This window comes from Neoarius graeffei, chromosome 21 (genome assembly GCF_027579695.1).
Source record: "Neoarius graeffei isolate fNeoGra1 chromosome 21, fNeoGra1.pri, whole genome shotgun sequence".
Taxonomy (NCBI): Eukaryota; Metazoa; Chordata; class Actinopteri; order Siluriformes; family Ariidae; genus Neoarius; species Neoarius graeffei.
Genome location: NC_083589.1, coordinates 2,568,980 through 2,596,260, shown reverse-complemented (window position 1 = coordinate 2,596,260; position 27,281 = coordinate 2,568,980). Strand labels below are relative to the sequence as shown.

At 42.8% G+C, this 27,281-nt stretch overlaps 1 protein-coding gene across 1 annotated transcript in view; it reads right to left on the bottom strand.

Annotated features, from left to right (window-relative positions):
• LOC132869646 (deleted in malignant brain tumors 1 protein-like) overlaps positions 1–27,281 on the bottom strand; it is a 364,570-nt gene that overhangs the window by 172,265 nt on the left and 165,024 nt on the right. The window contains exons 10-17 of the mRNA XM_060902938.1: positions 23,014–23,322; positions 22,491–22,805; positions 22,062–22,376; positions 21,652–21,977; positions 21,184–21,508; positions 20,606–20,961; positions 20,391–20,424; positions 19,628–19,930 (exon numbers count right to left, since the gene is read on the bottom strand). Coding sequence (XP_060758921.1) covers positions 19,628–19,930; positions 20,391–20,424; positions 20,606–20,961; positions 21,184–21,508; positions 21,652–21,977; positions 22,062–22,376; positions 22,491–22,805; positions 23,014–23,322 — 2,283 coding nt within the window. The remainder of the gene's footprint in view (positions 1–19,627; positions 19,931–20,390; positions 20,425–20,605; positions 20,962–21,183; positions 21,509–21,651; positions 21,978–22,061; positions 22,377–22,490; positions 22,806–23,013; positions 23,323–27,281) is intronic.

Here is a 27,281-nt window from a genome sequence, read left to right as displayed (position 1 = left end):
CAGGACCTTCTTGCTGTGAGGCGACAGCGCTAACCACTACACCACCGTGCCGCCCTCATTGAAACATCACAGTATAAATAGTTTCTAACATCTATATTTTCTTTCTTTGATGTGCCTCATTTGATAAGATATTTTACGTTCGTGCTTTAGAAATGTTTTTGTGTCATATTTGTGACCGCAATTCTTCAAAGTAGGACTTTATGGTGTGTCCCTGAACGCAGCACCACGTGCAGCCAGTAGAGGCAGCGACACCAGAATTTACACATTTGTTCTCTTGGTTATGACTCGTCTAAGAAACTTTTCATCAAAATATGAGCATTTTGAGCTTGTACGATAATTAAACACTGTCCATTAGACACTCTGAAGCTGGAACATGGACACAAGAACAAGAGCTAAGCGCTCCAAGTGACACTCTACTGTTGAAGATGGGGAAGAACACTGAAAAAAAAAAGTAATTGAATTTACTTAATTTTAATGCGTACATCGGTCCCACACAATCCAATTGTGTAAGCTTAAAGTGATTTCATCCCCTTAATGTTATTGTGTAAGGTTAAAGTTATTTTAAGCTTACACAATTGGATTGTGTGGGACCGATGTATGCATTAAAATTAAGTAAATTCAATGAACTTTTTTTTTCAGTGAAGCTAGCACCAGCACAGGTAAGCTAACGTTACAGTATTTAGTAAACCCACAGAACTAAATTCACATTTGCAGGTGAACTTATTTGTTGACTTATTTTGACTGGATAAATCTGCTAAGCTATCAAGCAAGCACAAACACTAATCGTTTTTTAGCTACTTAGCTATATTAGCTATATCGGTTAGTCTAGCCAACTTTATCAACACTACTACATGATAGATATGATAGTTTTGCTAATCCTTCATAGTCAACGCAGATTGATGCAAGGGGATGAGTTTGTGTTCCATGAAACAATGAATACTTTGTGCATGTGCAGTAAAAGTACGTATATCACACTGTGAAAATACTCCACTACAAGTAAAAGTCCTGCATTCAAAACCTTACTGAAGTAAAAGTCTGTAAGTATTATCAGCAAAATCTACTTTATCAAAAGTAAAAGTACGAATTGTGCAGTAAAATAGGCCTTCTCAGTGTTTTTTTTCTATTATATCGGATGTTTTGGATTAATATTACGACTACATTAATGTTCATGTTGCATTTTACTGTTGTAGCTGTTTAAGTTTGAGCTCATTTTCACTACTTTATATGCTGTTGGGTCATTTAATCTATAAGATCATCACAGCCTGTTTGTAGCATCACTGTTCTGTGAGAAACATTTATCTCTAAAAAGACTACTTTTCAGGGCGGCACGGTGGTGTAGTGGTTAGCGCTGTCGCCTCACAGCAAGAAGGTCCTGGGTTCGAGCCCCGGGGCCGGCGAGGGCCTTTCTGTGCGGAGTTTGCATGTTCTCCCCGTGTCCGCGTGGGTTTCCTCCGGGTGCTCCGGTTTCCCCCACAGTCCAAAGACATGCAGGTTAGGTTAACTGGTGACTCTAAATTGACCGTAGGTGTGAATGTGAGTGTGAATGGTTGTCTGTGTCTATGTGTCAGCCCTGTGATGACCTGGCGACTTGTCCGGGGTGTACCCCGCCTTTCGCCCGTAGTCAGCTGGGATAGGCTCCAGCTTGCCTGCGACCCTGTAGAAGGATAAAGCGGCTAGAGATAATGAGATGAGATGAGACTACTTTTCATGAGCTCAGAAAAACAGTGTATTTTCCAGCAAATCCAAGAGGATTTTTAAATAGTTTATTTCGTTTAAGGAGCAGGAGAATTCTCTCAACTCATAAAGAAACACTTAATCCCTCAGTTTATCACAAACATTCAAAATCAGCACATTTGGAGATACATGGTTTCCACTGGAGAGGAAGGATATGAAGTATTGTAATATGAAACGTAACTAAAGCTGTCGGACAAATGTAGTGGAGTAGAACGTACAATATTTGCTTCTGAGATGTCGTGGAGTGGAAGTATAAAGTAGCATCAAATGGAAAGACTCAAATAAAGTACAAGTACCTCAAATTGGTACTCAAGTACAATACTTGAGTCATTGTACTTAGTTACTATCCACCACTGCTATTAAGGATAGTCGTTATTGTTATATTGTTATTGTTGCATCTCTGTATAAACAAAATATATTTATCATATTGAAGTGTTTTTAACTCTTCAGAATTTCTTTTTGCAGTTAAATCAGAATATAATGGACATTTGAGTGTGAAATTAAACTAGTCTTCCATCCCATTTCAGAAACAAACTGTACAACTTGTAAATGCTAGGGCTGGTGGAGGTGTGGTGAAGTTCGGATCCAGAAGCACAACACAGACAGGAATCCAATCAATAAGCTGATTTAATGCAGGGAAGAAAGGGCGTGGCAAAAGATAAACAAATAGAACAAAAAACCTCGACAAAAACCATGAACCAGAAGTAACCCCAGAGAGGAAAAAGCATGAGGGAGCAGAAGTAATCCCAGAGAGGAAAAAGCATGAGGGAGCAGAAGTAACCCCAGAGAGGAAAAAGCATGAGGAGCAGAAATAACCCCAGAGAGGAAAAGCATGAGGAGCAGAAATAACCTCAGAGAGGAAAAGCAAGAGGAGCAGAAATAACCCCAGAGAGGAAAAGCATGAGGAGCAGAAATAACCCCAGAGAGGAAAAGCACAAGGAGCAGAAATAACCCCAGAGAGGAAAAGCATGAGGGAGCAGAAATAACCCCAGAGAGGAAAAGCATGAGGGAGCAGAAATAACCCCAGAGAGGAAAAGCATGAGGGAGCAGAAATAACCCCAGAGAGGAAAAGCACAAGGAGCAGAAATAACCCCAGAGAGGAAAAGCATGAGGGAGCAGAAATAGCCCCAGAGAGGAAAAGCACAAGGAGCAGAAATAACCCCAGAGAGGAAAAGCATGAGGAGCAGAGTGGCACAGAACCAGCGAGAGAAGCAAACGAGCCATTCCAGTAGAAACACAGTCTGAGACTGGCTTTCAATAAACAGCAGTGAAAACCAGGAAGTGAGTTCAGGGGAGAAGGAATTCCTGTCCCGAATCCGGATTGGTGCTGGCATGAGAGATCCGTAATCTCCGGAGTGGATGTCCGGGGCGGAGCATGACACTAAAGTGTTTAGTGAAATTTTGCATGACAGAGAATTTGTTTGGTGAGTGTATTTCATGGGCGGCACCACCACTGAATGTGGCGAGGGCGTGTCCCCTTCACATTTCATAATTCTTTGTTTGGATCCGCCCACATTTAACATAAAATATTAGTTCACCCAGCGCTGTTTCTATTGCTTCGTGAAATAATCCATTCCACAGTCAAGGTGTGCTCTAAAATTATTGCCCCCCCCAGGTCACTCTCAACACTCTGTGAGCAGCGGACAGTAAACTCAGTGAGCAGGATTCTTCAGGACCCTTCACATGTCCAGTTCCCTGCATTTGAGTGTGTACCCTCAGGATGCCGGCTGCGTTGTCTGAGCTGATGAACACAGAGGAGAAGAGTGAACTTTGTCCCCAGAGAGGTTCAGCTCCTCAACTCTCTGCCATCCTTGTCCCTCTCCTCACCCCTCCAGCCCCTTCCCCCTTCTTCACATGCACTCGAACTTGTCTGGTGCATTAACCACCTCCTCTGTACACACACCACTTTAAATATCATTTCTGCTGCAATTGATCCTTCTCCCTCAGAAGCAAATTGCACCACACAATATTTTTGTATATACTGTTTTTTTAAATTATCATATTTATACATACTGTACAGTTATTTATCCACATACTGCCACCTTGCATACTGTCATATTTTTATGTTTAATGTATTATTATTATTATTATTATTATTATTATTATTATTGTGTTTAACTGTACTTCTCTGTGTGCCTTTAAATTGCCCCTATGGGACAAATAAAGTGTTTTGAATTGAATTGAACTGAATTAAGTTATTGATGCTGGTCTACAAATCATTACATGGACTCACTCTGACATACTGAGAGGAACTGTTGTGCGTAGATTCCAAACCTCACATACTGAGGTCGAATGGGAAGAAGCTCCTGGCTGCTCCAAGGACCAACACCAAAAGTTACAGTGATAGAGCATTTTCATCAGCTGGACCAAGACTGTGGAATAAGCTCCTGTAGTTCCTTCATAAAGCTGATTCATATGGAACCTTCAAGACTGGACGAGAGACATTACTTTTGCAACATCTCATCTCATCTCATCTCATCTCATCTCATCTCATCTCATTTTCTTCTGCTTATCCAGGGCCAGGTCGCAGAGGCAGCAGTCTGAGCATGGAAGCCCAAACTTCCCTCTCCCCAAACACCTTGGCCAGCTCCTCGGGAAGAACACCGAGGCGTTCCCAGGCCAGCCGAGAGGCATAGTCCCTCCAGCATGTCCTGGGTCTTCCCCGGGGCCTCCTCCCAGGGGGACATGCCTGGAACACCTCCCCAGGGAGGCATCCAGGAGGCATCCGAAAGAGATGCCCGAGCCACCTCAGCTGATTCCTCTCGATGTGGAGGAGCAGCGGCTCTACTCCAAGCTCCTCCCAAGTGACTGTGCTTCTCACCCTATCTCTAAGGGAGCGCCCAGCCACCCTACGAAGGAAACTAATTTCAGCCACTTGTATCCGTGATCTTGTTCTTTTGGTCATTACCCAAAGCTCATGACCATAGGTGAGAGTCAGAACGTAGATCGACCGGTAAATCGAGAGCTTCGCCTTTTGGCTCAGCTCCTTCTTCACCATGACGGACCGGTAAAGCAACCGCATCACTGCGGAGGCTGCACCGATCCACCTGTCGAGCTCACGCTCAATCCTTCCCTCACTCCTGAACAAGATCCTAAGATACTGAAATTCCTCCACTTGAAGCAGGACTTCCCCACCAACCTGGAGAGGGCAAGCCACCCTTTTCCAGTCGAGAACCATGGCCTCGGACTTGGAGGTGCTGATTCTCATCCCAGCTGCTTCACACTCGACTGCAAACCGCCCCAGTGCATGCTGAAGATCCTGGTTTGAAGAAACCAACAGGACAACATCATCCGCAAAAAGCAGAGATGAAATCCTGTGGTTCCCAAACAGGATTCCCTACGGCCCCTGGCTGCACCTAGAAATTCTGTCCATAAAATTTATGAACAGAACCGGTGACAAAGGGCAGCCCTGCCGGAGTCCAACATGCACTGGGAACAGGTCTGACTTACTACTGGCAATGCAAACCAGACTCCTGCTCCGTTCATACAGGGACTGGACAGCCCTTAGCAAAGAGCCCCGAACCCCATACTCCCGAAGCACCCCCCACAGAATACCATGAGGGACACGGTCGAATGCCTTCTCCAGAACCACAAAGCACATGTGGACTGGTTGGGTGAACTCCCATGAACCCTCGAGCACCCTATGAAGGGTATAGAGCTGGTCCAGTGTTCCACGACCAGGACGAAAACCGCATTGTTCCTCCTGGATCCGAGGTTTGACTATTGGCCAAATTCTCCTCTCCAGTACCCTGGAGTAAACCTTCCCGGGGAGGTTGAGAAGTGTGATTCCCCTATAATTGGAACACACTCTACGGTCCCCTTTCTTAAAAAGAGGGACCACCACCCAGGTCTGCCACTCCAGAGGCACTGTCCCTAACTGCCATGCGATGTTGCAGATGCATGTCAGCCTGAAGTGGTGACATGGGCCCGACCTCCTGTGGGTTCACCACCCACAGAGGTAACCATAGGGGGCCGGTGCAGTGTGGATTGGGCGGCAGTCGAAGGCAGGGGCCTCGACAACCTGATCCCCGAACATACGGTAGCAGCTAGCTATTGGGACATGGAATGTCACTTCGCTGGGGGGGGAAAGAGCCTGAGCTTGTGCGGGAGGTTGAGAGGTACCGGCTAGAGATAGTTGAGCCTGAGCTTGTGTGGGAGGTTGAGAGGTACCGGCTAGAGATAGTCGGGCTCACCTCCATGCACAGCTTGGGGTCCGGAACCCAGCTCCTCGAGAGGGGCTGGACTCTCCACTTCTCTGGAGTCGCCCACGGTGAGCAGCAGCAGGCTGGTGTGGGCTTGCTTATAGCTCCCCAGCTCAGCCACCATGTGTTGGAGTTTACTCCAGTGAACGAGAGGGTCGCCTCTCTGTGCCTTCGGGTCTGGGAGAGGGCTCTTGCTGTTGTTTGTGCCTATGGGCCGAATAGCAGTATAGAGTATCCCGCCTTCTTGGAGTCCCTGGGAGAGGTACTGAGAGGTGCTCAGACTGGGGACTCCATTGTTCTACTGGGGGACTTTAACACTCACGTGGGCAATGACAGTGACACCTGGAGGGGCGTGATTGGGAGGAACGGCCTCCCCGATCTGAACCCGAGTGGTGCTTTGTTATTGGACTTTTGTGCTAGTCACAGTCTGTCCATAACGAACACCATGTTCGAGCAAAGGGGTGTCCATAAGTGCACGTGGCACCAGGACACCTTAGGTCAGAGAGCGATGATCGACTTTGTTGTCATTTCATCTGATCTCCGGCCCTATGTCTTGGACACTCAGGTGAAGAGAGGGGCTGAGCTGTCAACTGATCACCACCTGGTGGTGTGTTGGATCCGCTGGCAGAGGAGGAAGCCAGATAGACCTGGCAGGCCCAAATGTATGGTGAGGGTCTGCTGGGAACGTCTGGCCAAGCAATCTGTCGGGGAGGTCTTTAACTCCCACCTCTGGGAGAGTTTCTCCCAGCTTCCGAGGGAGGCGGGGGACACTGAGTCTGAGTGGACCATGTTCTCTCCCTCCATTGTCGAAGCGGCTGTTCGGAGCAGTGGCCGCAAGGTCTCCGGTGCCTGTCATAGCAGCAATCCCCAAACCCGGTGGTGGACACCGGAAGTAAGGGATGCCGTCAAGCTGAAGAAGGAGTCCTATCGGCCCGTGTTGGCCTCCGGGACTTCTGAAGCAGCTGACGGGTATCGGCAGGCCAGGCATGCTGCAGTTCGGGCAGTTGCAGAGGCAAAACCTCGGAACTGGGAGGAGTTCGGTGAGGCCATGGAGGAGGACTATTGGTCAGCCTCGAGGAAATTCTGGCAAACCTTCCAGTGCCTCAGGAGGGGGAAGCAGTACTCTGCTGGGTGGGGAGCTGTTGACCTCAAATGGGGACATTGTCGGGCAGTGAAAGGAGTACTTCGAGGATCTCCTCAATCCTACTATCACGTCTTCCATTGAGGAAGTGGAGGATGATGACTCAGTGGTGGACTGATCCATTACACAAGCCAAAGTCACTGAGGTGATTTGCAAGCTCCTCGGTAGCAAGGCACCAGGGGTGGATGAGATCCGCCATGAGTATCTCAAGTCTCTGGAAGTTGTGGGCCTGTGTTGGCTGACACTTTTACAACATTATTATTATTATTATTATTATTATTATTACTTACGATTTGAATACTAATCTTCATTTCAGTTAAATTGTTTTCATAATATTTCAAACATGAAAACACTAATTTACATTGGCTTTTATTGTTATAATTTATTATTTGCTCACATCATGATTTTTATTGCTAGAGAATTGAGACTCTGAAATGCTTTGAAATAAATTATTAGATATTTTTACAGCACACACAGAGGCTCGATACATGTTTCAGATTCATACACATTAATAACTAAAAATAAATTATTAGTGTTATCATTAATAACAAGACAATTTTTCCCTCCACTAGATGGCAGTAAAGCACTTCCAACCTGAGATTACTGTTGAGTGAAATGTGTTTTTCTCTGAACTGACCTGCTGAGGGCGCTGTTAGGATGCTGCTGGATTATTATTATTATTATTGGCAAAACGGCGGCACGGTGGTGTAGTGGTTAGCGCTGTCACCTCACAGCAAGAAGGTCCGGGTTCAAGCCCCGTGGCCGGCGAGGGCCTTTCTGTGTGGAGTTTGCATGTTCTCCCTGTGTCTACATGGGTTTCCTCCGGGTGCTCCGGTTTCCTCCACAGTCCAAAGACATGCAGGTTAGGTTAACTGGTGACTCTAAATTGACTGTAGGTGTGAATGTGAGTGTGAATGGTTGTCTGTGTCTATGTGTCAGCCCTGTGATGACCTGGCAACTTGTCAAGGGTGTACCCTGCCTTTCGCCCGTAGTCAGCTGGGATAGGCTCCAGCTTGCCTGCGACCCTGTAGAACAGGATAAAGCAGCTAGAGATAATGAGATGAGATGAGATTATTGGCAAAACCTAAATATTATAGAAAACAAAAGATCATAATAAAAATAAAATCGGGCATCACGGGCTTCAGCCAGGTTTCAGTCCAAATCAAATCACAGCAGCACTTCATCAACTTCTGTCAAATCAGAAGTTGATGGTCCCCATAAGGAAAGTGTTGTGGTTTGAACAATAAATAAATCAAAGATCCAAAACGTGTCCTTTTCATTCCTGAGGTTCAGGTTGGGGTTCGGTTCAGCTGCAGTCACAGCATTAATTAAGTGCATTAATAACGATGTCAGTGGAAGGTCCTCAGAGGGACAGGAAGACTAACGTGTGTGTGTGTTTACATTTATTCATTTAGCTGAAGCTTTTATGATACAGTGGAGATGCCGAGGGTTAAGGGTCGAGCTCAACGTGGTGCTGGGATTTGAACTCACAACCTTCTGATCAGTCGATAAATATCGATTTATTTTTTACTGCCTGAGATGTTCTATAAGGGCATCGACCACAGATTCATCACTACAAGAGCCGCTCACTCAACTCCAACACACATCGTCACATTATACTCAAAATAATCAAAGCAGTTTTATTTCATTGAATGGATAAAAATAGATGATTGTTACACAATATGAAAAAGAGCCAATAAAACTCTGCAGAATGTAAAATATTGACTTGTTCTCATTGTGGAAAGATAAAAAGTCACATTAACTTGTATATTGTTGATGAAGATGTAATATTAAAATGAACTGGCCATCACTCATTTAAAAAGTGAGAATATTGAATTAAAGCTGAGATTATAAAACAAACATCTGAGAATATTCAATGAAAACTGAGAATATAAAACACAATCCTGAGAATAAGGAAACAAACCTGAGAATTTAAAATGAAAATCTGAGAATACGTAATGAAACCTGTATATATATTTATGATACTTGCATAGACTATATCTGGCTTGTAACATCGCCAGCTACCGAATAAAAATGACAACAAAAACGCAATATAGCACGCGATCTAATTAGCACGTCATGGTCTGAATATTTCATAAAGGAATTCTCGAATCCATCTCAATGAGAAGTTTTACAGTCAAAAGCACAGCACTGAACATAAAGGTAAATGTGTCTTTAAAAATGTAAAAACATACATTGTTTTAAGGAATCCAAAGATTTGTGTTCTTTTGTCAAGTGGCTTATAGTTACTAACACATTTGTAAAAGAGTGAATAATAGGTTGATAAATGTAAAAGATGAAGATGAATATTATATGAGTTGAGCTGAAATAATTGGTGAGAGAAATGAGGTGTGGTGTGTCAGTGATATTGAAGCTGACTTATAGCATTAAAAGTGTTGTAAAAGAAAAGCTGGAGACATTGCATTAGGGAATATGAAAGGTGATTTAACTCTCCTCCTCTATTTGCTAATAACTCGGGGAAAATGAACACAGTTCAGGAAACATGACATTATTGGAAGGATAATAAAATCATTTTTTGTGTTTATAAAAGTTGAAATGTAATTTCCTGAGAAAAGGCCTTTGGTGGCGTGTCTCAGTCACAAGGTCCCTGTCTTTCTGAGATTTCTCCTCCACGTCATCATATTCTGTAAAATAAATGCACTGACCTCTTTAATAGATCCTGCGTATTGTATTAATTGTGATGTAAAACCTTAAAAATACAGTCAGTGATGCACGATGTGGGAATGTCTTTAATATTCTATCAATAAAAAAGAGAAAAAAGGAGATTTATCAGTTCAGCTTCATCATAATCTTCTGGACCGTCTCCTAAAGAAATCAATGAATCAGTAATAAACCACTGTGTGTGTTGCTGTTCTAGTAAAATACTGAGTTACAGGGTGGTGTGATGAAGCTGAGTTACTGCTACCACCCTAACGTTGATCATTTACCTACAACAGCATGTCCCCAAGTGTTTTATTCCTCTTAGACCATGGGAATTTGCCAACAATTGCAGTTTTTCACTGAGTAAAGAATTAGATCTTGTACTTTTCATCCATTTATAGTTACAGATAATGTTGTATATCTTTGGAAAAATAAGTTTGTTCCTTTGCTCACTGATGTCATTGCAGCTATAAACAGTGGTTCCCTCAGCAGCTTTTCTTTTCTTTTTTTGTTCATTTCCAGATAAAAACTGACCTGTGACGATGTTTGGGTTTGTTTCCATGGTAACCGCATCATCGTAGTTCTTGGACACGTCCTCTGTCAGAATGTGGAGATAAAAGCTATTAAATCCACATGAATGTCATTAATGATGGTTTGGATGCTTGTGGATGTGACACTGTCACATTATTATCATACCTGTCAGTATAACTGACTTCTGATCAGCTGGAATGGCGTCATCATAATTCTCTGCTTCATCCTCTACACCAAAACACAGATATTTAAAGAGAGTTAAAGTTTACTGAAGTGGCAGTTTGTACACTGTGTATTTGATGACACAATGCAAAATGACATTGTATACATGTCAGAAATGTCACGACACACAAAGCAAGAAACAAACTGATGTGCAGTGTATGTGTTTAATTTCGACTGCTTTCTAAAACAAATCCCCAAACAGAACCACACCCTCCACGTTATCAGGGATCGGTCCAGCAGTGACGGCATCATTGTAGTCCTCTGGTGGCTTGACTCTTCCTGTATCACCTACAGTGGTGCTTGAAAGTTTGCAAACCCTTTAGAATTTTCTATATTTCTGCATAAATATGACCTAAAACATCATCAGATTTTTACACAAGTCCTAAAAGTAGATAAAGAGAACCCAGTTAAAGAAATGAGACAAAAATATTATACTTGGTCATTTATTTATTGAGGAAAATGTCATTTATTTATTGAGAAAAATGATCCAATACTACATACTGTATCTGTGAGTAGCAAAACTATGTGAACCTTTGCTTTCAGTACCTGGTGAGACCCCCTTGTGCAGCAATAACTGCAACTAAGCTTTTCTGGTAACTGTTGATCAGTCCTACACACCGGCTTGGAGGAATTTTAGCCCATTCCTCCATACAGAACAGCTTCAATTCTGGGATGTTGGTGGGTTTCCTCACATGAACTGCTCGCTGCAGGTCCTTCCACAACATTTCGATTGGATTAAGGTCAGGACTTTGACTTGGCCATTCCAAAACATTAACTTTATTCTTCTTTAACCATTCTTTGGTAGAACGACTTGTGTGCTTCGGGTCGTTGTCTTGCTGCATGACCCACCTTTTCTTGAGATTTAGTTCATGGACAGATGTCCTGACATTTTCTTTTAGTATTTGCTGGTATAATTCAGAATTCATTGTTCCATCAATGATGGCAAGCCGTCCTGGCCCAGATGCAGCAAAACAGGCCCAAACCATGATACCACCACCACCATGTTTCACAGATGGGATAAGGTTCTTAGGCTGGAATGCAGTGTTTTCGTTTCTCCAAACATAACGCTTCTCATTTAAACCAAAAAGTTCTATTTTGGTCTCCTCTGTCCACAAAACATTTTTCCAATAGCCTTCTGGCTTGTCCTCATGATCTTTAGCAAACTGCAGACAATCAGCAATGTTCTTTTTGGAGAGCAGTGGCTTTCTCCTTGCAACCCTGCCATGCACACCATTGTTGTTCAGTGTTCTCCTGATGGTGGACTCATGAACATTAACATTAGTCAATGTGAGAGAAACCTTCAGTTGCTTAGAAGTTTCCCTGGGGTCCTTTGTGACCTCGCCAACTATTGCATGCCTTGCTCTTGAAGTGATCTTTGTTGGTCGACCACTCCTAGGGAGGGTAATAATGCTCTTGAATTTCCTCCATTTGGACACAATCTGTCTGACTGTGGATTGGTGGAGTCCAAACTCTTTAGAGATGGTTTTGTAACCTTTTCAAGCCTGATGAGCATCAACAATGCTTTTTCTGAGGTCCTCAGAACTCTCCTTTGTTCGTGCCATGACACACTACCACAAACATGTGTTGTGAAGATCAGACTTTGATAGATCCCTTTTCTTTAAATAATAAAGGGTGCCCACTCACACCTGATTGTCATCCCATTGATTGAAAACACCTGACTCTAATTTCACCTTCAAATTAACTGCTAATCCTAGAGGTTCACATAGTTTTGCCACTCACAGATATGTAATATTGGATCATTTTCCTCAATAAATAAATGACCAAGTATCATATTTTTGTCTCATTTGTTTAACTGGGTTCTCTTTATCTACTTTTAGGACTTGTGTGAAAATCTGATGATGTTTTAGGTCATATTTATGCAGAAATATAGAAAATTCTAAAGGGTTCACAAACTTTCAAGAACCACTGTAAATGAAATAAAAGCAGAGGGTCTGTACAAACAGCTCCATCACATTCTGACCTCATGGTTTCATGTCAAGTCACTAAATTTATGGCATCAGTTCACAACTGCACCCACTTATGAAGTCACTGGTGTCGATGACATCATCATAATACTCTGCCTTTTCTCCAATCCCAGACTTGACTGTAAAAAGAACCATTTGTTTGTTTGGGGTTTTTAAACACATTTATACTCAATAAAATCCTCATCCAAAGAAGCTTTGATCAATTTGATAAGAGGGATTTCAGAAGCTTAAAGTAAGATCAGGTTGATTGTGAGATGTCATGTGTCAGCATTAAAACACTGGAGTTACTGTAATTCTTCGATACAATACATCATAATCACGTCTCAGAAAGGACACGTTTAGTCATTTCTGATTTTTAATTGCAATTCTAATCTCGTTCAGTTCATGGAGTTCGACAAACTCACACTCTGGGCTTTTTTACCTGAGAGAAGCTCATCATCCACATGCTCATACCCAGAATGCTGTTCTTCAGAGAGGAGACTTCCTGTTAGAGGAGAGCAGCACGGTCATGAGACACACACACACACACACACACACAGAGAGAGAGAGCGAGATGCACCTGTACAGGAAAACATTCACAGGAGAGCTGAACACAGGCGGAAAAAAGACGAGTTGCAGGTGTGTTTTGAGATTTTAAAGGACAGCTGGTGCAGATACCAGAAAATTGTCAAAGCTGAAAAGACAAAATATTTTTCTGATATTATTTGAAATAACTGTCATAAAGCTCACGTTCTTTTTAGTGCCATTAACACTGTTCTTAATTCCCCCCAATCTGCTCGTCCTGATGCTTCCCCAGAAACCTGTGAAAAATTCCTCCACTTCTTTGTGGACAAGATTGCGAGCCTTGGGCGGCATGGTGGTGTAGTGGTTAGCGCTGTCGGCTCACAGCAAGAAGGTCCTGGGTTCGAGCCCCGGGGCCGGCGAGGGCCTTTCTGTGTGGAGTTTGCATGTTCTCCCCGTGTCCGCGTGGGTTTCCTCCGGGTGCTCCGGTTTCCCCCACAGTCCAAAGACATGCAGGTTAGGTTGACTGGTGACTCTAAATTGACCGTAGGTGTGAATGTGAGTGTGAATGGTTGTCTGTGTCTATGTGTCAGCCCTGTGATGACCTGGCGACTTGTCCAGGGTGTACCCCGCCTTTCGCCCGTAGTCAGCTGGGATAGGCTCCAGCTTGCCTGCGACCCTGTAGAAGGATAAAGCGGCTACAGATAATGAGATGAGATGAGATTGCGAGCCTTAGAGCATCATCTCACCCCCTTCTTATGAGCCGTCTATCACTGTCACTCGCTCTGCTGCTTTTACCCACTTTGAGCCTGTGTCTCTTTCTCTCTGAAAGGAAATTATTGGTCATATGAAATCTTCAGCTTGTCCCACAGATGTTGTCCCCCCTCGCCTTTTTCAAGAGATTTTGGAAACTATTGGCCCAAACATCCAAATGGTTATGAACATCAGTCTCTCCTCAGGTGTTGTTCCAGTACATTTGAAGCCTGCAGTAGTGCAACTACTGATCACAAAACCTCATCTGGACTCTGCAGTCCTCTCCAATTTTAAACCAATTTCTAAACTCGCTTTCAAAAATTCTGGAGAAAGTTGTGCTCTTACAATTGCAATCTTTTTTAGACCCACACGGCGTTCTTGAGGTGTTCCAGTCTGGTTTTAAAGTCCTTCACAGCACTGAATCTGCACTTTTAAAAGTTTGAATCTTTTATTGGCTACTGACTCCAGGGATTCTGCCGTTCTGATGCTTTTCCATCTCACAGCTGCATTCGACACAGTAGACCACAGCATCCTCATCTCCTGCCTGGAGCATTGTGTGGGCATTAAAGCTCCTGCTCTGGAGGGCTTCAGCTCCTACTTGTCCTGTACTGGCCTTCCTTCACCGACTCCTTGTTGGGTTTAGGATCCATCCTGACCTGAGTGACCTTGATGGGACATGTGGTTGTAAAAAGTCAGAGAGAGAGGGCGGAGCTTGCCCATTTAATGAGTTGTTTAAAAACAACTCATTAAATGGGCAAGCTCCGCCCTCTCTCTCTGACTTTTTACAACCACACGTCCCATCAAGGTCACTCAGGTCACTGACCGGTTGCTTTGGGTGTCGTGTCCCAAAATCGAGGTTGAAGCCCAGGGGAGATGGTGCCTTTGCAGTTGTCGCCCCCAAACTCTTACTGTTGGACTGTTATTTTTGGTGATGTTTATTTTTTCTCTTCCAAAAGTTTTTGGTTTTGGATGAAATTTTAACTGCTGGTAGCCACAGACAACGGAAACTCACTGATCCAAGATGAGTGACCTTGACCTATTTTTCAAGGTCACAGAGCACATTTTATGTGTTTTATGTTGAAAATGTCATTTCATTTATTCCAGTATGTCCTAAAGCTATCAGGATTTCCCCCTGGATTTTATGTAAATAAATGCTGAGATCATTTCCTGCACAAAAAGCTTCGGTGCCAGTCAAGTGGAAAGTGACGTGTTCTGGACTGCGGTCGAAAATGGTTTGTTTCCTCAACAGCCAAAACCACAACATGTTCATAAACACCAATGGTGCCAAAAGTTATGATTTGCTCTGGACCAGTGCAGGTTCTTCTTTGGTTGAGAATTCTTTATCAGTTTTTGAAAAATTTGAATTTAATGTATTTTGGTGCTTGCAAAAATGGTCAGTATCGCCATTTCACCATGAAATATTGATTTTGGCTTCTAATATGTTCCAGTAAACGACCCCAAACACCGACCCGTTCTACCAGAATCAAGTGTCAAATCTGACCTTTGACCTACTGTGAGAGGTCAAAAAGGTCATTTTCTGTTTCCGACTGTACTATTTTCATAAAATAATAAAAATAGTTTCAGATTTACAGACAATGACCTTGTATTTTTTCTTTAGTGCATATTCTTTTGTAGATTATTGACAAATTGATATATTTTATCAAAAGCTGGAGATAAAAATGACAGAAATTCCCCAGTGTGATGGTTATCACTGAAAACTTTGCGTCTGGGTTTTCTCCACTTTTACCCGAAACTATGACCTCGACATAAATGAAATGTATTATTCACTGTGTATAATTTACATCTGCTCTTTCTGTTCGTTCTGTCAAATCACAGGTTTCTCTGATATTTTCAGCTCTAAAGTCTGAAAAACTATCAAAAGAGACAAAAATGTCATTTTCACCCTGAAATAAAGTTTTTGGCTGAGAACATGTGACAGTAAACGACCCCAAATATACACCCATTCTCCCTGAATCAACTGTCAGATTTGACCTTTGAGCTCCTTTGCGAGGTCGGGTCGGTGATGTTCAGTTTTTAATGCACTAATTGCGTCAGCTGTTTCCATGGACAGATACTTTAGGGAGTAAACACAATCTTCAGTGCAGATTGTAATGGAAATATAACACAAACAGATGGAGTTTCTATAAAATGATCCAGAAGAGGAAAGTTGTGTTTAAAAAGAGAAGTGGATGAGATTTGTGTGTCAGTGTGTAAGAAGAGAAATCATCGTCAGGCTTTTAAAAAGTGTAACTGGTGAACAGTGCAGTGAAAGTGTCGATTGGATGGAGTGTAAATACATCAGAAGAAGAGTAACATTACACAACTCTGTGTGTGTGTGTGTGTGTGTAGGGGGAACTGAAGTGAGCCGTGAGGTGAATGTCGCTCGGCGTGAAGCAAATGGTGCGAGACTGTTAACATTAACATTGTCAGTTTACTTTTGAAACAGATGAAGATTCGAAATTATCAGTGACATTTTCAGATTATTATTATTATTATTATTATTATTATTTGATGGTGTGATTTGTCTCTTAACTTGGTGTTTGTGTGTTATTGTGGTGTTTTATGGTGTGTGTTGTGATGATTGTACAGCACTTTGCTCAACTGCTGTTCTTTTTAAATTTGCTTTATAAATAAATTTGACTCAACTTGATGTTGAAACGCAGCAAATCAGAAGCTTTAATAGATGTTTATCAGCAGAATTCTGTCTCGACACCACATAGACTCCAACTGCACACTTCCTCTCACACACACACCTACTTATTTTTATTCATTTTTGGTAAATCACACACACACACACACACACACACACACACACACACACACACACACACACACACACACACACACAGGGAGGGAGAGAGTAATGCACCTGTACAGGAACACATGGGGGGGGGGGGGGGTGTACAGGAAACACACACAGGTAGAGAGGGGGGTTGAGGGCTCAGGAAAGAACGTAAGCACACACACACACACACACACACACACACACACACACACACTAAATCAGAAGCTTTAATAGATGTTTATCAGCAGAATTCTGTCTCGACACCACATGGATTCCAACTGCACACTTCCTCTCACACACACTTATTTTTATTCATTTTTATTGATTTGTTGTAATAGAGATGAAAGTGGAGCAAAAAAAAAAAGTCGTGAACTTTTGAAAGTTGAACTGGGGGGGCACTGTCCTCTGAAACAATTTTAATAACAGAACACGCAAAACCCTGCATTCTAGTGCATTTTAGTACTTATTTTCACTAAAACAAGTGATAACTTTTAAGGCTTTTTCTTTCATGTACATTAATGATTAACATGTCAAAAATATCAAATTTAATTCCCCGAGTTAATTAGTAATTTTCAGGAGTGCATTTAGAAAATGCGGTGATTTTCCTGGCTACACAGTTCATTACTTTGAAAAAAATCAGACAGTTGAAGGTAAACTCAGCAAAATCCCAAAACAGTGCTGTTAAAAAGTAAAGGTCTGTTAGAGTTTCTAAAGCTTTCAGATTTCAATGTTGGGGACGTTGAGCCTCGTTTATCAATCTTTTAGTAGAGTTGTGCATTTTCAGAAGCTAAAGTGAACTAAAAATTTCCAATTCAGATTTATGCGAGTTGAAGCCAATTGTTTACATTAGTTCGTATTGTCTGTAAATTTAAACACACCAATGAAGACCAAATTTCTCATATAAATCAGGGGCGTAGGGTGTGTGTGTGTGTGTGTGTGTCACACACTGACTGGCAGCCTGAGTGCATTATGTAACAAAAAATACATTCCCACTGCTAGTTTTAAGCAGCTTAGAAACCGGCTCTTCCATTATTGCTGTTTCTTCCACGTTTTCTTGATGTTGTGTTCTAGAAACGGCACTAAAACTTAGCTTCAAAACCACAAAATGCAACTTTGATGGAAAAAAATATATATAATAACTTGCTTACCTCTCTTCACGTCAAAAGAAGGAGGAAAGTTGCACTTGTTTTGACATGGCAAATTATTAACACGAGGAAATACTTGTAATTCGCAACTAAAAAGACTGCAGCTACACTGACAGCTTGAACATGCTTTCTAGTGCGATTGTGTTGCGCTTGCACAGAACGGTGTCAGTCCTGCGCGCCTTAGCTCGTGCACCTGAAGGCGTGCCTTGGGCGCTCGCGCCTAACGAGCTCCGGCACGCGCGCCGTTAACAAAGAACACGTGTCTTTAATGAATGAACTATGTTTGGGCTATTTAAGGACCGCACCCATGCAAGGATGATGCAAAATATTACACCCCGTCTAGGGAGGCCAAAAATCCGAAAAATGAATTTCTCTATTCGGAAAACCGGAGATTTTTAAGAGTTTTGTCAAATATCCGGATTTCTGGGTAAATCCAGAAGACTTTCATCTATAGTTGTAAAGAAACAAATCTCACTGGATTTGGGGGAAAATATTGTTTGAAGGCCTGCTCCCACAATAACTCTAACTGTAACTATAAATAACTGGGTCCCCTGCAGTGTATGTGGTCGGTGCTCACACCAGAGCGGTATGGATCCCTATAGCCCAGGCCTGGGTTTATCCGTATCGCTGCTTCTGGAGCGATGTTTCCAGGCCTGGACCTGATCCCATCAAACATCTGACCAATCAGCTCATTGTTTAAACCAACAATCATGAATATTTATTTCTCTGACCCTTACAGAAAAAAAAAAAACATATGAATTTCCCATGTATTTCACATGTGATCACATGTTACCACATGTGGTAACATGTGGAATATATGGTATCAGATTTTGTAACATGTTACCATGTAGAGCACATGTGTAAAACATTCCCACATGTGATTCACATAAAATTGGGCCAAAACCACGTTTCCCATGTGCAAATAACATGTTTCCCATGTGTAAAACACATTATCCACATATTTCACATGTGAAAAATCACATGTGAAGTTCATGTGTTTTTTCTGTAAGGGGAGGGTCAGGACCAAGCGATATTATCGTGGGGATTATAGTTGTGGTGTTTCTGCTCCAGACTGGAACTAAACTCAGGCAGAGGGAGAGTCAGAGTTGGAGTTATAGGTAGAGTTATAGTTATGGGTGTTGTGGGACCGGGCCCTCAGTGTGATGGAGATCAGTTCACATCTCACTCACCTCTTTGAGTGGAGCTCCTGCTTCTTCGAGTGATGGATCTGTGGTTGATCTCCTCATAGACTGCCTCAGGCTGAGTCTTACGCCTCGTCTTAGAGACATCTGGCAGTAAATAATAATAATAATAATAATAATGAGTTTGTATTTGTGAATAATTCTGAATACCAATTTTGAATAAAGTGTGAGATTGTAAATAATATAATCCAATAATAGAGTTGGTGTTGTAGAGAAAAGAAAATGTGTGAATGTGTTGTACCTCTCCTGAGCGCTCTGTTCTGGTAAAACAGGAGCAGCAGAAGCACTAAGGCCAGGAAGAGCAGCGTTCCCAACGCAAAGAGAACCAGTGGAGGGCTGGATGGAGCTCCAGCTGATGGAGGAGTTTGAGTGGCTCTTACTGAAGTCAGAAACACAGAAGAGGATCTCGATACGACACTGTAATCATAAATATTCAGAAAAAGTACTGAACAGTAGCAATTATTGTACGGGAACAAATATACAGACCTGATGTGGTGGTGGTGGTGGTGGTGGTGGGTCTCGCCGTGAACACAGTGGATATGTCTGTATTTACAAAAAGAAAAAAAAAAAACATTTCTATCCTCCAATAAAAATAAACTCTCACTCAGTAAGGTTTATGAGATGCTGATGAGTGAATTACTGTTTCAGATCTGAGCTTTCAAGATTCCATCTAAGATTATAAATAAAAGTCAGCAAGTTTTAACACTGGGAGAAAAGTGTAATGAGCAGAGACAGAAAGCTGAAAAGTTAGTGCACCACTCTGACCTGCACAGGTGACTCCAGCATGAGAGCAGTCAGTGTGGTTCTTCAGGGAATGATGACAGTCCCACAGGTGAATCTCATCCCCTCGACACTTCACTCTGTTCAGCCAGATCATCCCTTCACCAGGACCAGGAACATTCCTCTCAGCTCTCAGCGCCGACCCACAGCCCAGCTGTCTGCACACCACCTGAGCGTTCCTGATGTTCCACTGATCATCACAAACGGAGCCCCACGTAGCGTTATGATACACCTCCAACCTCCCAGAGCAGCTTCCGTTATCTCCCCTCAGCCTGAGAGACCAGCGCTCTACATCACACACATCACACATGAGGAAACACACCCATGCTGAAGAACAGCTCCAGTCACACAGCTCACTACAACACAATGATAATACAACCTTATATTACACTCAACATGGGCTCGTTTACCAAAAACACTTTCTGAGGTCTTCTGAAAAAGAATCTCATACCAACTCCATATCCAGGTGTTTACTTTGATGTGTTATTCATAAATAAAGGAATGAATTGCTGCTGAATGAAATCATGTAAAGCAGTAAGATCAGCTTTGGGTTCTGTTTCCTGATTTGATCTCTGTTGGTTGAATTTTCATGAAGAGTGAGGAAGACTGATGCCCTCAGGATGGTTCTATGAGGAAATCCATTCAAGTCCTCAGAAAATGATTTTATAAACACATGAGGAAATATCTTCTGTCACTAACAAATGCAAATGAAGAACAGTACAAAAAGCTTTTCCTTATCCATCCTTACTTGAGCAATGCTTCTGAGAGGGAAATGAAGAGCACTTTTCTCGTGGATGGAGAGACTTTCCATCATCTGCAGGAATAAAATCCATGCATTAATTAAAAGGTTTCACATGCAGGTTTATCTCTCAGAGCAGACTTTCCTCAGACTTTTCACAGGATTTTTTACCAAATACACTTTATATTTCAGCAACATTAGTTATACACTATTCACAATGAAACACTGCAGTTTATGGCAATAGACAGAACCAGAAAAGTCTGAATCCACCCACCTGTACAGGTAATATGAACCACCTCATCACCATTATCACAGTGGTTCTGTCCCCAGGGTGAAGATGGACACTGCCACAGATTAGAGTCGTGTTTCCTACACTTCAGATAATCCAGCCAGTTCGGAGCAGATTTTACTCTCGCTGCAGTGTTTGACAGACTGCCACGTCTTCCACAGTTCAGCTCTCGACACACCATGTTTACTGTCTCATCATCCATCTGATTGTGACACACATTACCCCAGGTTCCATTGTAGAACACTTCCAGATTCCCCTCACAGCCCTCCGTGAGTTGGATCTCTTTAAACTCTGCTGGAAGAAGAACGACTTCGACTTCATTTGTAAAAATCCTGTTTTATTGACTCAGTTAAAGATGTGTAATATTATCTTTCTGTAAAAAGATATTCAACATGGATGACATTTATAAACAGCTCCTTACTCTCATGCTGAATTTCAGGAACTTTGGAGCTGAGTTTTGAAACACAGACATGTCCATATTTAACAGGTTTAATCTCAGTCATCACACTATACCTGAGCACACGACTCCTACGTCCTCCTGGTGTCCACATTCACCCTCTTCACACCACTGAAATCTGCAGTTCCACAGGGACGTCTCGTTCCCCTCACACTCCACCTCATTCAGCCATATGGACCCAGTTCCAGGACCAAACCAGGCTGGTATGTGGGTACTGAGGGCCTCTCCACACTGCAGCTGTCTGCACACCACCTGTGCATCCTCAATATCCCACAAGTCATCACACACTGTCCCCCACGAGCCGCTGTGGAAAACCTCCAGCCTTCCTGCACAGTCTCCACCAGAACCAACCAGCCTGATGGACCTGGGGTCTGAGTTAAAGATTTATTTAATTTAATAAAGTATATAAAACTAATATCCCTTTAATAACTATTTGATTGTTCTGTATATTTAATAGAACACTTTAGAATGATAAAACATTTATTCCTGTTGTTAATCACTGCTCATTGGTCGGTGCTGTGCTGCTTACCTGAGCAGGTGATGTACAGCTGTTCCCCGGAGCTGCAGCTGACATTTTGTGCTCTGCTGCAGTTCCCCAGATGAGCTTCAGTCCCAGAGCAGCTGAAACCCGTTACACACATGTGTTTGTGTTCAGTGGTGGATGGAGAGGAGCGGTAGTTCAGCACGGAGCCACAGCCCAGCTGTCTGCAGAGCACAGACGCCTCAGACAGACTCCACAAGTCCAGGAGAACTCTCCTCCAGTCCTGCCTGAAATAAATATCCACCTCCCCCTGACACTCGCTCCCTCCAGACAACCGCACTCGCCCCTCATGAAACGCCACGGATGATCCTGAAGCAGAAGAACATGGTTTAAATATTCTAATGAACACTGACTTTATTCACTAACGTGGTGTACGTGACGTTAATATCTCACCATTACAGATGATTCCAGCATCGTGTTGATGAGAGCATGCAGCTCGACTCCATGATGAGACGCCACATTGTGAGAGGTGTGTTTCATTCCCCTGACAATCAAACACATCAGCCCAGATGGGGTCACGCCCCTCCCCAAACCAGTCGACCTCCACCACAGCCACAGCACTCCCACAATCCAGCTGTGCACAGAGAACATCTGCAGCTCTCCTATCCCAGCTTACAGCACAAACTGTGCCCCACTCACTGAGGTACTGGAGCTCCACTCGACCGGAACAGGAGTCCGGTCCGTTCACCAGCCGCGCCCCTGTGTGAGCTGAACAAACAGCCAAGAGCTCGGTTAAAGAGGAAAATTAACAAAGGCACCTTAAAGTTTGATTGACAGGTTTGTGGTCTCTATTTAAACAGAAGTTAAATCATGATACTTAACCAGAACATTTTAATCCCACATCGTTGTCATGGGAGCAGGTTGAGTGTTTGAGTGAAGATGATGTTGGACAGAAGTAAATCTCAGATTCATTTCGTCTACACTGAAGCTCCTCTGTCCACACCTGACCCTCCCCTCGGCCAAAAGCAGCTGATCCCAGCACCTCCACAGGAATCCCACAGCCCAGCTCTCTGCACACAACCTCTGCATCCTGCTGGTCAAAGTCAGCATCACACACTGTGGACCAGGAACCTCCCTGAAACACCTCCACTCTCCCAGAGCACCGGTGAGGACCAGCAGAGAGTCTCGAACCCTGACCTGTTTTTTTTTTTTTCAGTGTGTAAATATTGGACACATTTTCAGTCAGAATATCAATAAATCATTTCAATGGAGTTGCAAAATTTTTCAATCAAATAAAATTTAAAATTAATTGAGATCAATTATTTGTATCATTTAAATTAGTTGAATCAATAATAGCAATAATTTTACTATTTGTAATATTTTTTTCATAAATACAGCAGTTTACCTGAACAGGTGACTCCAGCATCACCACCGTGATGACAGTATTCTTCCCCCCTCCCATATGATTCACAGTTCTTCAGTGTCGACTCTGATCCTTTACACTGCACACCAAACATCCAGATTGGTCCTGATCCTTCTCCAAAGTGACCGAATTGTGGTGCATTTACAGGCTCCCCACAGCGCAGCTCTCCACACACCACTGCAGCATCGACCAGATCCCAGCCACCACCACACACTGTTCCCCACTGACCATCCTGAAGAACCTCCACTCTCCCAGCACAGCGACTCCCACCATTCACCAACCTCACACTGCCTGAGAGAGAGAGAGAGAGAGAGAGAGAGGGAGTGTGTGTGTGTGTGTGTGTGTGTGTGTGTGTGTGTGTGTGTGTGTGTGTGTGTGTTTGAGAGAGAGAGAGAGCATGAGAGAGAGAGAGTGTGTGTGTGAGAGAGAGAGAGAGAGAGAGAGAGAGACGCACACAGACACAGACTCACACTCTCTCTCTCTCTCTCTCTCTCTCTCTCTCTCTGTGCATGGACTGAGTGAGTGGGCGGAGCCGGAGTGTTTGTGAGTGACTGTTGTTTAAATGCGGACACTGTGTAAAATTTGCTTGTTTTCTTCTCTTCTCTCTTTTTTCCTGTTTTTCGTTTGTATGCTTTGAGTTTCGAGGGTCTTGTGTTGTGTTTAGTAGAGTGTGTCGTGTGCTCTCTCTCTCTCTCTCTCTCTCTCTCTCTCTCTCTCTCTCCTGGGTGTCTGCTCCTGAGCTGGGAGTTTGGCTGCCTCAGGTATGGGGAAGTTTGATTCTCTTACATGGTGTCACGCTATTAAAGTAACATCTACCACCAGCGTTGAAGAGTGGAGTTTGGCTGTAGGTGAGATTGTTGGCCGACAAAATTCTCTCTGAAGCCCGGATGAATCAAGCAGTTGTCTTGATGGAACTCTCTTGACTGATCATCGGGAAATTCATAAGAGAGCAGTTGGTTTCTGTGAGGAACTGTACATGAGTGAAATCTATGAGCAGCTCTTGACACTCCTTTTCTGGAGAATCTCCCCAAGGTTTCTTGCAAAGCTAATGAAGACCTCAGAAGGGTGCTGACCCTAGATGAGTTGGACAAGGCCCTCCAGAGCATGGAGTGGGGCAAAGCACCGGGGATAGATGGACTACTGGTTAACTTTTACGAGTCTTTCTGGCCAGAAGCAGGTGCAGACCTACTGGCTGTGTTGAAGAACAGCTTAACCAATGGGTGGCTGCTACTCAGGTCTCACAGAGCAGTTTTGACTTTGCTACCTCAGAAGGAGATATATGGTAAAGGTCATTAGATCATGGAGACCTGGCATTTGATAGGGTTGAGTATAATAACTCCGCCCTGGATCAGTTTTGCTGACTAAAAGGTGAAGGGTGTTTTACACTCATTTTTGGTGCTGATTTCAGGAAAAATGTCAGTTTGTTTCTAGCACATCACATTTAGTGACAAAATGTTTTCCGTTTCCAGTTGAGAGTACATCGTGCGCATTCTGGCTGCCGCTTCTCACCGGAGCTTTTTATTTAATTTTATTTTCTCTCCTTTTTTTATTTTTATTTTTTCTGTGTGTTTGTGTAGTTTGATGTTTGTTTGAGTGTTTTTGTCCGCCGGTGGTGGTGTAGCTCTGGACCCAGATTTGGGCATCAGCTCCCTCCAGGCCTTGATTTGCTGTGGGTGATGCCTGTGCTCCCAGCTATGGACTGCAGTGAGCTCGTTGCTCATTTTAACATTGTGGTTGTCCAGCGCTCTGTGCTTTAATGCTTGGCATGATGTTCCAAGCGATGTTGTTCGGTGGCGTCGCGGTGGCTGTGCAGGCGGTTTGGGACATACCAGCACTCTGCGTGGCAGTGCTTCTGTGCTCGCTTTGTGGATCCATGGCGTGGTGTTCAAGCGATGTTGCTGGCGGTGTCACGGTGGCTGTGCTGGAGATGTGGGACTTGTTTTTGTGTGCCTTTTGGTCGGACTGTGGCTGCTACACCACTGGAATGACATCCTGACTCCTATTTGGTGAACTTTTTTTTTCCTCTGTCTATAATTGTAAAGCGACCTTGGGTTTTGAGAAAGGCGCTATATAAATTGAACCTATTATTATTATTATTATTATTATTATTATTATTATTATTATTATTATTAAAATGTGTTCTCTATGTGAGTGATTTAAAGACACTTTTAGTGAGCGAGGTGACAGTCACAATAAAGAGAGATCTATGAGAAAGTCTTAACCTGTCATAGTGTAGCCAAGCCTTGTGCATATAAGGGTAGGGTTAGGGTTAGGGTTAACCTGAACCCTGATTATAATCATTTACTGAAGCTCAAATCCTTCAGAGAGACTGTCCCAGTGCAACCCACTCACACAAGGACAAGAAGAGGAAATTCACCCTGTAATTGTTTCATGTCACTGATGCGAAGATCAGGGTACCATAATATTTAATGAAATACATGTACAGGACATGTATCAGATTTGTGTTTCATATTGCATATATTTTTGGAGGTAATTTCCCATTTAACTATTTACTGTGCTATTATACCCAAGTTCTGCCTTATTTTAATCAATATTTCATATTCTGTATGAATATTTGAATAAATATTATTTTATAAGGGAATATCTGTAATTTTCAATATATTGTAGAAAGCTGGTATAAAGAAATACAGCAGATATATTAAATATGCCTTTATCTTAAAAACTTGAGGTCCAGAAAATTTTTGGAAAGCATTTTTGAAATCAGCTCCCTCAAATTTGGTTTTAGAGCTAGTTTTAAATGAAACAGCAGAAACTTTTAAAAAATGTGCAGGGTGGAGTTATCTTTGGAGCATCTTGACTGCTTTTGGTTTTAATCCTGATTTTATAAATAAAATAAGAGCTCTGTACTGTGACAATGAGAGTATTCTGAAAATGAATGGTGATTTGTGTGCTCCCTTTAAGGTTAATAGGGGGATTTGATAATGATGCCCCTTGTCTGGTATGTTATACTCCTTAGTGATTGAGCCTCTTTTAGTGCAATTGAGAGCTAAATTGCAAGGTGTAACTCTGCCAGAATGTAAATCCTCTTTCAACTTATTGGCTTACGCGGATGACGTGGCCATACTCATTGGAAGCCAAAGGGATGTGGACATCATGTTGGAAGTGTTTAACAATTTCATTTTTTTATCTTCTTTCAAGGTTAACTGGGGAAAAAGTGTGGCTTTGTTAGTTGGAAACTGGTCTGATGGAACACCAAGCCTCCCAGGTGGTTTAATTTGGTCCAGGAATTGTTTTAAATATTTGGGGGTTTGTCTGGGGATAAGAATTTTATACAGAAAAAAATTTGAGACATCATTGAGAAGGTTAAGGGCCATCTTGGCAAATGGAGTTTTTTTTAGCTAAAAATATGTCCAACAGGGGGCGTGTTCTTATAATCAATAACCTGGTCGCATCATCCCTCTGGCACAGACTTGCCTGTATGGACCCTCCTGCACATGCATTGTTCAAAATGCATGTGCAAAATGCATTGTTCATCTCCCAAAGGGATCAATAAAGTTTTATCTAATCTAATCTAAATACAAACAGTATTAGTGAACTTCTTTTGGGACAGTCTGCACTGGGTCCCACAGAGTGTCCTTTCCCTGCCCAAAGATGAAGGTGGACAGGGGCTGGTTCACCTGCAGAGTAGGACAGCAGCTTTTCATCTTTTGAATGGACCTGTAGACTCCAGCTGGAAAGCTGTGGCATGTGCTAGTCTAAGGACCTTCGAGTGCTTGGGTCTGGATAGGGCCCTTTTCTGGATGAATCCAACTCTAATGGACATTCACAAGTTCCATGTGTTTTATCAGAATGTTTTTAAAGTATGGACTCTTTTAACAGGATCGAGAGCTCAGAACAAAAGTTCTCTCTTTTTATCAGAATGTTTTTAAAGTATGGACTCTTTTAACAGGATCGAGAGCTCAGAACAAAAGTTCTCTCTATTGGCTCCTGTGGGAGCCACTGATCTATGGTTCAATCTTGGATCTCATACAAGAGAAGCATTTTCCTGCACTTACAGAAGTGCTTTCCAAGGCTGGAGTCATCACTCTGGGGGACCTCCTGAAGTTAGCAGGACCAGGCTTTGGGAACACTAAGGTAGTGGCTGAGCACCTGAAGATGAGATCCATCTGTGGGGTCACAAAGTTCCTTTTGGAATTGCATTCTTGCTTGACAGAAGGGGGTTTAAGAATGTTGGTTCATTATTCAAGGGGTCTAATCCATCCAAATGAGTGAGATCCAGGACCTAATGT